Here is a 13,334-nt window from a genome sequence, read left to right as displayed (position 1 = left end):
CGCGCCCTGTACAAATTCTAGTCACTGCCTAATTAGCATATGAGGCGCCAGAACTACCGGAGACCACAGCGGACGAAAGGGGGGGTCCTCTAAAAAAATTATAATCGGAAATAGATCACTGGGGGCCACACTGTTAGGTAATGTAACTGTTTCTATACATGTTTTTTGGTGAAACGTCCACTTTAAACTAGACATACGGGGAATGTTAATTAATAGCTATTTTATGAGGTATCGCTATCTGTTATTATAAAAAAAAAGCCGAGAAATTCAAATTTAGAAAACTACAAATTTTTCCACATTTTCGGTTAACACATTGATTCAATTTCACCACTAACATGAAGAACAAGAATAGCTTAGATAAGTAAAACCGTTCCAAACGTATTACCGCATATAGTGACACGTCAGATTTGCAAAATTAGCCCGGGTCAGGACGGTGAAAAGTGGCTGCGTCCTGAAGGGGTTAAAGGGATTGTGGCGACAACCCATGAACTGTTAGGACAGGGATCAGCAACCTTTGGCATGCCAGCGGCTGTGAAACTATAACTCCCAGCATGCTCACTTACTTGGCTGGTCTTGTAACTCCCATAGAAGTGAAGGGAGGATGCTGGGATTGTAGTTTCTAAACTGCTGGAGGTTGCTGATCCCTGTGTCAGGACATCATGGAGGGGATTTTCTCAGTCAGGTGACAGACCTCTTCCAAAGAGCAGCTCTCACCCCTGGTCACCTCCTGACTGGACGTACATTGTGTGCATTCTCTATATGGGCACATTACAGCAGACCAGTCTGAGCGGCCAGCTATACTTCCAGCGCGCTCGCGTTTCCATCCTGTTTGTCCCACTCTCCGATCCGTCCCAGCTGGTGCCTCAGCTCTCCACTAGTCGCCGCCACGTCACGCAGGGAGTCCACCAACAAGATGGCGTTCACCCTGTACTCGCTGCTGCAGGCCGCCCTGCTGTGTGTGAATGCCGTGGCCGTGCTGCATGAGGAGCGCTTCCTGAGCAAGAGTGAGAGCTCCGGGGACCGGGGGAGCCCTCAGAGGGGGCGGCCATAGCCCACAGCCAGTATGAGGCGTCTGCAACCACTGCTGGGGAACTACAACTCCCAGTATGCTGGGCTTACAGCAGTAGTCTGAAGCTGTCAGGGCACGCTGGGAGTTGTAGTTTCACTAGAGCTGGGGAGCCAGGAGCAAATCATTGGCTTAGAGACACCCCAGCTGTTGTGAAACTACAACTCCCAGCACGCTGTGGCAGCCAGGAAATGCTGGAAGTTGTAGTTTCACCACGCCTGGAGACTAGCAGGTTGCAAACCATTGGTCATAGGCATAAGATTGCAAGCTCCAGCGGGGGTCCACCATGCGTTGTCACTTCTGTATAGTGTGAACTGGTCTCTTACTCTCGTCTCCTCTGTCTCTCCGCAGTCGGCTGGGGGGCCGAACAGGGCATTGGAGGTTTTGGAGAAGTGCCTGGAATCAAGTCACAGCTGATGAACCTGGTGCGCTCCGTACGGACCGTGATGAGAGGTGAGTGCCCGGGACGTGTCGCCTCAGAGGCAGGCAGACGTATGGCGGCACATAGGTGCTGAGCTGTGGACCTGTAGCACTGCATTCTCTGCTAAAAGTGCTGCTACTGCCCTATACTATAGTGTGTGGTGGAGCTAGGGTTGCCATCCTGCCGGTATCTCACTGGCCAGGCCGGTAATTTAGTGCAGGTGCCGATATTATAATATTTTCTTTTCTACCGTTAATAATAATTGCCAGTATTTTTCTATACTGCCTGTTACTAATGAGCGATTCTATTGTGGAGCGCTCATTAGTACAGCCTTTAAACCGCCCCCCTTGTGTGAAGAAGAAGAAAGAAAAAAAAACTCCATCCATTTGATTGTGTCGCGGTGGACACTAGCTGCTCACTGGACAGGACCTGCGGAAACATCACGCTGCGGTGCAGGTCCTGTCCTGAGCCTCCAGTCAGCAGCGAGTGTTCACCACGGCGTGAGCAAATGTTTTGTTTGGTTTGCACAGAGAAGGGGGCATTACTATTACTGGGGGCATTACTATTACTGGGGGGCACTACTGGGGCATTACTATTACTGGGGGGCAATATTATATCTGTGCCAGATCAGTTTTTTTGACTGGTCACAAAACGGCATGCTACTGGAACGGAAGACGTCCTGATGCCTCCCGAACAGATCTCTTTCCATTCAGAATGCATGAGGAGTAAACGGAAACCTCATTTTTCAGATCTGCGTGATCTCAATACCGGAAGACAACAACGCAAGTGTGAAAGTAGCCAAAGTCATAGCACAACATACAATAGTGGTTGCGTGTTGGGAAACTGGACAGTACCGTATGAGCGCATCCAATGAGACAGGGCAGGAACTAGCAAAAGAAATAGAAATCTGCATTTGGGGAACCGGCTTTCAAAAGTTAAAATCCAAAATGGTTTGCGATGGAGGAGATGCATTGAAGTTGTCAGGAATCTGTTTTACCCTGGTGACAGTTCCCAACGTGAATCCGCCCCAGACGTAGATCCGTGTTCAGGATTCACAGTGCTGTCACAGAACAGTGCGCTCAATGGTCTATACACCGTGTGCAGTGCTACAAGTATAAAGGAGGGCTCTGTGTGTAGGCTTGGTAGAGGTAGCCATCACGGCTGCATTTATAAAAACATAACATGTTAAAGGGGTTCTGCAGTTTTTTTTAAACTGATGATGTATCAGCATCTGATTGGCGGGGGTCCGACACCCGGGATCCCCGCCGATCAGCTGTTTGAGAAGGCAGTGGCTCCAGCAGCGCCGCGGCCTTCTTACTGTTCACTGGCCGAGTGACGTCACGACTAGTATCAGTGGCCTGGGCGCGGCTAAGATCTGTTCACTTGAATGGAGCTTAGCCCCGCCCAGGCCATTTAATTCTAGCCGTGACGTCACTGGACCTGCGGTAAACAGCGGGAAGGCCACGGCACTCCTGGAGCGCCGCTGCCTTCTCAAACAGCTGATCGGCGGGGGTCGGACCCCCACCAGTCAGATGCTGACTATCTACTCAGATGATAGATCATCAGTTTGAACAAACTGCAGAATCCCTTTAACCGATTGAGATTTATCAACAGAAGAAAAATACATAGAAGGTGCTGGTATATTTTTCCCTTCCTTCCACGACAGCACCACAGAGAGGATCTGCCCCCAGGGACAGGAAACCTACAGAATAAAAAGGTGGAGCCTCTCTACCCCTTCATTGGTTTCCTGTCCCTGGAGTAGGAGACCTACAGTTTTTCTTCCAGGTACTTACTGCCGGTCTGTGTATTCTAGGTGGTCCCTAGAGGACTGGCGGTATCGTGCCGGGGTCCATCGCGCTGTGGTTGCAGGCTGACAGGACCCTAGGATCCGGGGGGCTAAAGGGGCTCCTCTGGGTCTTGCGGCAGGCGCATCGGCATCTTTCTGAGGAAGCATTGCCACGCGGTGTCAGGAGGTGGCTCCAGGTAACTGAACAGAAGATGCGTGGGCATCTTTCTGGGTGAAGCATTGCCACGCGGTATCAGGAGGTGGCTCCAGGTAACGGGGCGGTAGGTGCGTGGGTATCCTTTCGATAAGGTATTGCCACGCTGCTTCAGGATGGACGAGAGGCTACGGAATAGCGTGGCTACTTCCGGTAGCCAGCGGAGCGGGTGATGTACTTCTGGAAAACGCGGGAGACGTACTTCTGGCCCGTGATATTCAAAAGGATGTGTTTTACCGCTGGGATGCCGAGGCTCTGACAGGCGGCTTACTGCGACCGATGAACGCTTGTGTCCCTCTGTCTCTCTCCTTCTCCATGGCCAAGGCTCTGCCAGTGGAAGTATCTTGGAGTTTAATAACGGTCTGAGTAATTTCATTTTTTAACCCTAAAGCTTCTTCCCTTGCTGTTACCCGCTATGATAGAAGAAGAAAAGACACAAGAATCTGCAGAGAGAGAGATGGTAGCACCAGTTTCGGTACTTGGACACATTTCTTTTTCTGTGTGAGTTATATGGTTGCGACTTTTTTTCACACTATGGTTCCCTTGTATTGTTTTACCTAAGAAAATGCTGACTAAAAGAAAGAACAAGGAATGAGCCTTATGTAAAACGGCTCTTTCGTCATCTTATGACAAAAAGCTATGTCAGCACTGTATTGATAAGACTATTTCGGACGAATCCCCATCCCTCTTAGAGAATATTGAAACACTAATTAGGATTGAAGTTAAAAATACGTTTAAAACCAGTAAGAAACTTAAAGTGACGGAAGGAGACAACGTATTCTTCTGGTAACAGTGACTCCCCTCTGGATACCTTTTCTTCAGAATCTTCTTCCTCAGAAGAAGAAAATGTAGAAAGATCCTTTTTTCCTCCTGAAGATACAGATAGACTCTTAAAAGGTATTAGATCCACTATGAACATTGAAGATGTTATGGTAGATAAGTCAATAGCAGACTCTTTGTTTGAGGGATTGCAGAAAAAAAAGGGGTAGCTGTTTCCCCGTGCATAATAGTGTTCTTTCCCTAATTCAAAAGGAATGGAAGAAACCATGTAGGAAGGTTTTTATTTCCAAAACTTCAAGGGAGTCTTTCACCTAATCTGAGCGTTTTAGACCGCTCAGATCAGGTTATAGACTCTTTAACCCTCATTACGATCATACCTTTCTCTTATGTGTCCCTCGCCCAGATAATGAAAATAACACTTTTTAAACTTATGCAAATTACCTTCTGAAGGTGCCCAGGGGCGGCGTTACTGGGCGATGTGCCCAGAAAAACACATCTCCAGCCGGCGGACGTCACGAGCGGCACCAGAGGACGGCGGGCTGGGAACTGGCCCGCACCTGCGCACTGCTCTGCCCATTATGGGCAGAGGAACATCCTTTCATATTGCGCATGCGCCGGCCGGCTGTCTTTAGTTGGCCGGCGCATGCGCAATATGAAAAGCTGTTCATCTGCCCATAATGGGCAGAGCAGTGCGCAGGTGCGGGCCAGTTCCCAGCCCGCCGTCCTCTGGTGCCGCTCGTGACGTCCGCCGGCTGGAGGTGTGTTTTTCTGGGCACATCGCCCAGTAACGCCGCCCCTGGGCACCTTCAGAAGGTAATTTGCATAAGTTTAAAAAGTGTTATTTTCATTATCTGGGCGAGGGACACATAAGAGAAAGGTATGATCGTAATGAGGGTTAAAGAGTCTATAACCTGATCTGAGCGGTCTAAAACGCTCAGATTAGGTGAAAGACTCTCTTTCATCTTCTTGGGGCAAGATTCCCAAAATAGATGTTGCCATTTCTAAGGTTTCTAAAAGATCCTCTCTTCCCTTTGAGGACAAGAAGGCTGAGTCCTTCCTGAAGGGTGCTTCCTTATTTCGTCCCAACATTGTGGCCACAGTGACGGCTAGAACATTAAAGAGGTTCTCTGGGCTTTTAATATTGATGACCTATCCTATCAGATCGGCAGGGGTCCGGCACCCCCGCCGATCAGCTGTTTGAGAGGAGGCATGCGCTGTGCCGTGGAGGAGCTGCAGAGTTCCATAGCAGAGACTGGAGTATCTGTACATAGGACGACAATAAGCCGTACGCTCCATAGAGTTGGGCTTTATGGCAGAGTGGCCAGAAGGAAAGCCATTACTTTCAGCTAAAAACAAAAAGGCAAAATGTATGGAGGAAGGTGCTCTGGTCTGATGAGACTAAAATTAAACTTTTCGGCCATCAAAGAAAACGCTATGTCTGGCGCAAACCCAACACATTACATCACCCAAAGAACACCATCCCCACAGTGAGACATGGTGGTGGCAGTCATCATGCTGTGGGGGACTGAGAAACTGGTTAGAGTTGAGGGAAAGATGGATGGTGCTAAATACAGGGATATTCTAGAGCAAAACCTGTCCCACTCTGTGCGTGATTTGAGGCTAGGACGGAGGTTCACCTTCCAGCAGGACAATGACCCCAAACACACTGACTAAAGCAACACTTGAGTGGTTTAAAGGGACACTGACAGGCCCAACAAGCATATTTTGGTATCTATATGACAGTACAGGTCTTATAAGGGGTATTAAAATCATCTAAGTATCCCCCCTGTCCACATTCTAAATACAGTAAACTGAAGTTTTAGACTTGCTTGAACCGTCTTCAATCTGCCCAAGGGCTCGGCGTTTCACCTCCACTTGCGCCCAGCCAGCCGCTCCCAACTGCCGTTTTGAAGCGCCGCCCAGCTCATCAATATTCACTTTGCTGGGCAGCTTCTGCTGTCCCCGCTCTAAAGCGCTGCGCTGAACAGTGCCCGGCGCATGCGCCGGATCTTGTGAAGTCGGGGACAGTAGTAGCCGCCCAGCGAAGTGAATATTGATGAGCTGGGCGGCGCTTCAAAACGGCAGTTGTGGGCGGCTGGCTGGGCGCAAGTGGAGGTGAAACGCCGCCCCTTGGGCAGATTGAAGACGGTTCAAGCAAGTTATAAAACTTCAGTTTACTGTATTTAGAATGTGGACAGGGGGGATACTTAGATGATTTTAATACCCCTTATAAGACCTGTACTGTCATATAGATACCTAAATATGCTTGTTGGGCCTGTCAGTGTCCCTTTAAGGGGAAACATGTAAATATGTTGGAATGGCCTAGACAAAGCCCAGATCTCAATCCAATAGAAAATCTGTGGTCAGACTTAGATTGCTGTGCAAACCATCCAACTTGAAGGAGCTGGAGCAGTTTTGCAAGGAGGAATGGGCAAAAATCCCAGTGGTAAGATGAGGCAACTGCTCATAGAGACTCATCCAAAGCGACTTGGAGCTGTGATTGCCGCAAAAGGTGGCTCTACAAAGTATTGACTTTAGGGGGGTGAATAGTTATGCACATTGACTTTTTCTGTTATTTTGTCCTAAATGTTTGCTTCACAATAAATAAAAAAATAATAATAATAAAAATTCAAAGTTGTGGGCATGTTATGCAAATCCTCAAACAATCCATGTTAATTCCAGGTTGTAAGGCACCAAAATACGAAAAAATTCAAGGGAGGTGAATAGTTTTGCAAGGCAGAAATTTGGCAGGGAAAGGGTTCCTCTTTGGAAACTCTTCCTCGTCAAATAAACAGTCTCAGCAATGACGCCAAGCCAAAAGTGGTAGAAAGACTAAAATTATTCCTCTCAGCATGGGAAAAGGTGGCAGGGCCATGGGTTTTGGAGGTCATTCGTCACAGCCTAAAACCAGAATTTCGCACCTTGCCGCCTCAAAGATTTGTTATTACAAAAAATTGTGCTGTAAAGGGGTCATTCCCCATAATAAAGGAAATTCAAGAACTAATAGAAAAGGAGGTCTTAATTCAGGTCCCTTTTAAAAAGAACTATCAGAAGGATATTTCTCCCGGCTTTTTCTAGTTCCAAAACCAGACGGCTCCTTCAGAACCATCATCAATGTGTGGGATATAAACAAGTTTTTAGTGTTCAGAAAGTTCAAGATGGAAACAATGAAAACTATTATACCGCTTTTGTTTACACATTGTTTCATGGCAGTGATAGATCTGAAAGATGTCTATTTCCACATTCCAATGCACCCGGAGTTCCAGAAGTTTCTCAGAGTTGCAGTCTCTTTGGAAGGTCAGCTACAGCAATTCCAATTTCAGGCATTACCCTTTGGCCTGTCTATGGTCCCAAGGATCTTTAGTAACGTGGTAGCAGAAATGGTATCATTCATAAGACTAAAGAACGTGATGTTAGCGCCATATCTGGATGACTTTAATAATCGCAAAATCCCATCACAGTTGCAGGGAAGCAGTACAGATGGTGATAAGCACCTTTCAGGAATTGGGTTGGATGATCAACAACAAAAAATCCAAACCAAAGCATGAAAAGTGTCAGAGATTTCTATGCCTAATTTCCAGAGGAAAAGATAAGCAGAATTTCCACTCAAATAAAATCCCTTGCATCTCCCACTCTGACAATTCGGAAGGCGATGGTCGGTCCTGGGTTCCCTAGTATCCTGTATTCCGAATAGGCTCAGCTATATTCTCGTCAATTACAGAGAGAAATATTGACGGCCTTCAAGAAGAGCAAAGGAATTCTAGATGTTGAGCTGCAAATCTCAAGAACAACAACGAAGAGTCTAGCCTGGTGGGAGGACAGACAAAATCTGATACAGGGTGTACCATGGACCTATCCAGATCCAACAGTCATAACTACGAATGCAAGCCCCTGCATGTCCAGGGTCACAGTTTTCAGGGTCAGTGGTCACAGAGTCAAAGACTCTTTTCCTCCAACATAAAAGAGCTTTTGGCAGTGAGATTGGCTATAGAAGCTTCTCAATCCCTAATAGGTTCGGGCCATGTCACAGTCCTATCAGGACTACAGTAGCCTATATAAATCACCAGGGGAGACAAAGTCTGTTACCTTCGGGCGGGAGGCGAATCGGTTGTTGAAAAAAACTAGAGGGGCAGGTCAGTCATATTTTAGCCCTACATATAAGAGGGAAAGAAAATATTGAAGTGGAATTCCTGAGCAGGTGTCCTTTAAAACAGGGAGACTGGTCCTTGAACAATTCGGTCGTCTCCATGATCACAAAATTATGGGGCATGCCCCTGATAGACCTGTTCGCCTCTCGTCAGAACAAAAAAGTAGATCTATGCTGTTCCTTGGATCCGAGGGAATCCCCTTATGGGGTGGATGTCCTTCTCCTGAAATGGGACTTCACACTGGCCTACGCCTTCCCCCTTTTCCAGTTACTACCATTAGTTCAGAAAGGACAGGGCGAGAGTAATTCTGATTGCTTTATTCTGGCTGAAGAGAGCATGGTTCACTCCTCTCAGAATAATGTCAGTATCAGACCCTTGGATACTTCCGGAGATTCCCGATCTGGTGTCCCAGGGTCTGGTTTTCCATCCAGCAGTAAAGGGTCTGCATTTAGCAGCATGGAATTTGAAAGGGGTCTATTAATAAAAAAAGGGGATTTTCACAGGAGCTGATTGCTACACTTCTTAAAGGGGTTCTGCAGTTTGTTTAAACTGATGATCTATCCTCTGGATAGATCATCAGCATCTGATCGGAGGGGGTCCGACACTCGGGACCCCTGCTGATCAGCTGTTTGAGAAGGCAACGGCGCTACAGCAGCGCAGTGGCCTTCTCACTGTTTACTGCTGGCCCAGTGACATCACGACTAGTATCAACTTGCCTGGGAGCGGCTAAGCTCCATTCAAGTGAACAGAGCTTAGCTGCGCCCAGGCAAGTTGATACTAGTCGTGACGTCACTGGGCCAGCGGTAAACAGTAAGAAGGCCGCGTCGTTGCTGGAGGGCCGCTGCCTTCTCAAACAGATGATCGACGGGGGGTCCTGGGTGCCGGACCCCCTCCGATCAGATGCTGATTATCTATCCAGAGGATAGATCATCAGTTTAAACAAACTGCAGAACCCCTTTAAGAGTAGAAAACCGGTGACTATTTCTATCTATTCCAGGATATGGAGGAAATTTATAGAATTTTGTAAAATTGATCCTGATAACCTGCCTGATTCGATTCCTATTTCCTATGTTCTGGAATTTCTTCAAAAAGGGCTGACTTTGGGGTTAGCTAAAAACACATTAAAGGTGCAGGTTTCTGCCCTTTCGGTACTTTTTGAAGACAATTTTGCCTCTGATCCTTGGGTAGTTATGGTCTTTAGAGCAGTAGATAGGATGGCCCCAGTTTTTTTCCCCCCTGAAAGTTCCCTCGTGGGATCTGAATCTAGTTCTAGGAGCTCTGACGCAGCCCCCTTTTGAGCCCATTGAATCGTCCAATATCAAACATCTTGCCTATAAAATGATTTTACTAGTAGTACTCACCCTGGCCAGGAGAGTAGGCGAGTTACATGCCATTTCTGAAAATCTTCCATTCAATACTATTCTAGAGGATAGAATGATTATTCAACCTGACCCGGCCTTCTTACCCAAAGTTTCCTCCAAATTTCATAGATCACAGGAAATTGTGCTTCCCTCTTTTTTTGCCAATCCTAAAACCCCAAAAGAAGAAGAATTTCATACATTGGATGTAAGACTATGTTTATTACATTATCTCAAATCTACGGAGGGGTGGCGAAAATCTTCATCCTTGTTTGTCCTCTTCTCTGGGCCAAATAAGGGTAAAAAGGCTACCAAAGGTACCTTGTCTAGATCGATCAGACTTGGTATATCTCAGGCTTACTTGGAGGCTGGTCTTTCTCCTCCAATCTCGGTGAAGGCTCATTCCACTCGTTCTGTCTCCACTTCTTGGAGATCTGGTGCTACTATTGAACAAGTCTGTAGAGCTGCCACATGGTCTTCTCCCTGTAACTTTTTCCAGCACTATCGTTTGGACCTAAACTCTTTCTCTGATCTATCTTTTGGTAGAAAGGTCTTACAAGCGGTGGTCTCTCCCTAGGGAAGGATATTCTTCTCTGTAATTCTCTCTCTCTGTGGTGCTTTCGTGGGGGAAGGGAAAAATGATGATTACTCTTACCGGTAATTGGATTTTCGAGACCCTCACGACAGCACCCTTTCTTATTCCCTCCCTGGGTTTCTTACTTCTCTCCTCTTATAGGCACTGGGTGTAAAAAATAAAAATAAAAAATAATAATTATATGAAAGGTTTATTGTTAAGGTAGGATTCCCTCTCTTGCTCTGAAATCCACTGACAGGGTAGAGAGGCTCCACCTTTTTGTTCTGTAGGTTTTCTGTCCCTGGGGACCAATCTTCTCTCTGTGGTGCTGTCGTGGGGGTCTGGAAAATCCGATTACCGGTAAGTGTAATCATCATTATCCAGAGCAGTCCTTCATGTTGGCACCAAGCGACACCTGTGGTTCAGGCACATGTCTTATTGTATTATTTCAGACGTGTTTTGGATGCGACATAACATAATTGGTATCTGTTCGTATAGGACTAAATAAATGGGACTTGGTTTTTTGTTTTATGGTTCAGCTACATAGCGATCTTGGTTGCTCCCAAGGATCACAGAGTAGTGGTGCTAGCATAGAAATAAATGGAGTCACAGCACAACTCACATATTTCCCGTGACCCCAGAATCGCAAAAAAACAAACAGTAGTGGTGTTTTTTTTTGTAATTCTGGGAACATGGTTGTGGCAAAGGTATAACTGGCACCTGACGTTCAGCTCTTGAGCCTGTGGCTTACACCTCCACCAGTATTATAACATGTAGAAGAAAAAGTATTAAGAATCTCTTAGTAGGAATAGGATTTTTTTTTATATTTTGTTTTCCCTACATCAGTATGGGAGTGTCCAGCTTGCTTGAAGTGCATTTAACAGCAGTCTAGAGATACACTTTACAGCAGCCACATAGACCATTGGAATCTGTAGTCTGGGGAGAGTTCTGGGCATGCTCTGTAGTAACCTGTGCAGAGGTCATTGTGCAGGGAGGGTGAATATACAAGCTGTGTCCGACACCTATTGTGAATGATGGAACCTGTCTTCTCTTTATCTATCTATCTATCTATCTCTCGTGTCCGCACGTATGTCTGGTTGGTCAGTGCATTTGAAAATGTTTAACATAAAGACTCAATTTAAACAATAGGTTTTTTATGATATATTTTTTATTTTTGTAGTTCCTCTGATAATCGTCAACTCAATAACGATCGTGCTACTTCTCTTATTCGGATGAAGACTCTTTTGTCACCTCTTGCGAAGACCGACCGGACTGATGACTCCACCACCTGAATATTCCCCCACGACTGGACTGCTGAGCCCTCTGTGGAGTTTAAAAAACAAACAAAAAAACAACAAAAACTGATGTGATGCATTTTTGTAAATTGTCTCATCAATAAGCGTATTATCTGAAGACTGAGCGTTACTGGTATCTACATGTGCTTGTACGATCACTGTGCCCACCTGCCACGCAGTGGATAGCGATTGGCGTGTACCGCACCCCCGTGTGTAGCCGCTTATGGGACTTGGTGCCGGTGTGCAGACTCCTCATCATAAACAACACCTTCTGATGACCTTGACCAGATCATAGCATTTATCTTCTGTGGTAATGGTCTGTATCCTGTGGCTCTCCAGTTGTTTACAAAACTACAATGCTGAGAGTAGTAGTTTAGCAAGAGCTTAAGAAACCTAAAGTTGCACGCCACTAGGCAATGGTTGCATACGTGTTTTTTTTTTTATCTCACTTGAACATACAATGGACACCTGCAGTTGGTTTCCAACCTTTGATTATTTATGACGTACAGAATGTTGAGGGGTGGGTTATCAAAGTTTTCCACGAGTCATAAGCCACTGTTTAAGTTCAGAACCATCAGTTTCCCCCATCATGACCTTACTAATGACATATTACTTTCAGAAAGATAAGGTTTGGTAGAGGTTTCCTAGAGGGGGGTAGTCTACAGTATTATCAGCCGTCACTTCCATAGTTACAATCTATTTCACTGTATACTTGCCATAAGCCGATGTACATTCCAATTCGTGGAGGAGAATGGAAGCACCTGAGACCTGAAGGACCTGTTGTCTGTATGTCTTGTCCATGTTGGATAGCTCTGCCCGATTTTAAAGAGAACCTCCCAATGTAGATTGGCTTTGATGTATCTGTGGGGGCCCTGACAGACAGTGCTTATAAAAATCATCCCATCTCTGGTGGATCTACCATGGGAATTTACCTGTAAGTGCCTGACTGGTAGACTAAGACTGGTAGGTTAGTTAAGCTTTACTTCTAGCTGGACACAGGCTATACTCTGTGAATATGGCCCTGTTGTGAGGGTCCTCAGCCTATAAATTCCTACACAGGTTTACATTTGACTTCTCAACAGAAAGTCCTCGACTGCCTGACAGGCGGCCACAGTATATAGAGTATATAGCTATAGAGACCATAGTATGAGGCCAGTGAATTTGATAGGATGGGCGCACAGCCTTCAGTACGCGCACTTGCGTTTTTCCTGACTACCGCAGCAGACTGGATTTTTGTATTTTATCCTGTTTTATATGTAGATCGGAGGGGGGAATAAAAATGTGTCACGAAAACTTGTCTGAAATATGTTGGGTTCTTTAAATAAGGAGCTGCAGCAGACATCCATAGACACTTAGAGCAGTTTCACACGAGCGGATTAAAGGTATCTATGACGGGCTGCGTTTGGGTCATTGGAGGTGCGGTCAGGTCGGGTGCATAAATATGTCCAGAATGCGCTCATATGAAATTGGCAAATCTTAAAGGGCTTGTCCTAGCTACAGATATTGATGGCCTACCCTCAGGTCATCAGTATCAGAATGGTGGGGGTTCAGCATCCGACACCTCCACCGATCAGCTGTTTCGGGAGGCTGCAGTGCTGGAAGCGGACAGCTCAATACACCGTGTAGTGGCTATGCTGGGGTACTGCAGCTCAGCTACTATTCAAACGAATCTGTGTTGAGCTGGTGCTAGAA

The 13,334-nt window shown here is 46.2% G+C and overlaps 1 protein-coding gene across 1 annotated transcript; it reads left to right on the top strand.

Annotated features, from left to right (window-relative positions):
- Nucleotides 1-850: 850 nt before the first annotated feature.
- On the top strand, nucleotides 851-12,935 carry LOC122924837 (immediate early response 3-interacting protein 1). Its single transcript, XM_044276316.1, has 3 exons — nucleotides 851-1,004; nucleotides 1,418-1,519; nucleotides 11,528-12,935. Exons 1-3 carry the CDS (start codon nucleotides 914-916, stop codon nucleotides 11,581-11,583), a joined length of 249 nt encoding a protein of 82 aa, XP_044132251.1. The 5' UTR covers nucleotides 851-913; the 3' UTR covers nucleotides 11,584-12,935.
- Nucleotides 12,936-13,334: the final 399 nt, after the last annotated feature.

This window comes from Bufo gargarizans, chromosome 1 (genome assembly GCF_014858855.1).
Source record: "Bufo gargarizans isolate SCDJY-AF-19 chromosome 1, ASM1485885v1, whole genome shotgun sequence".
In the NCBI taxonomy this organism is placed as follows: Eukaryota; Metazoa; Chordata; class Amphibia; order Anura; family Bufonidae; genus Bufo; species Bufo gargarizans.
Note: the sequence above shows the minus strand (reverse complement) of the source record. Positions and strands in the feature narration are given on the sequence as shown.

Coding starts and splice junctions, on each gene's coding strand:
- LOC122924837 (XM_044276316.1), top strand. CDS start 914: ATGGCGTTCACCCTGTACTCGCTGCTGCAGGCCGCCCTGCTGTGTGTG. Junction 1,005..1,417: donor GGAGCGCTTCCTGAGCAAGA/GTGAGAGCTCCG, acceptor GTCTCTCCGCAG/TCGGCTGGGGGGCCGAACAG. Junction 1,520..11,527: donor CGTACGGACCGTGATGAGAG/GTGAGTGCCCGG, acceptor TTATTTTTGTAG/TTCCTCTGATAATCGTCAAC.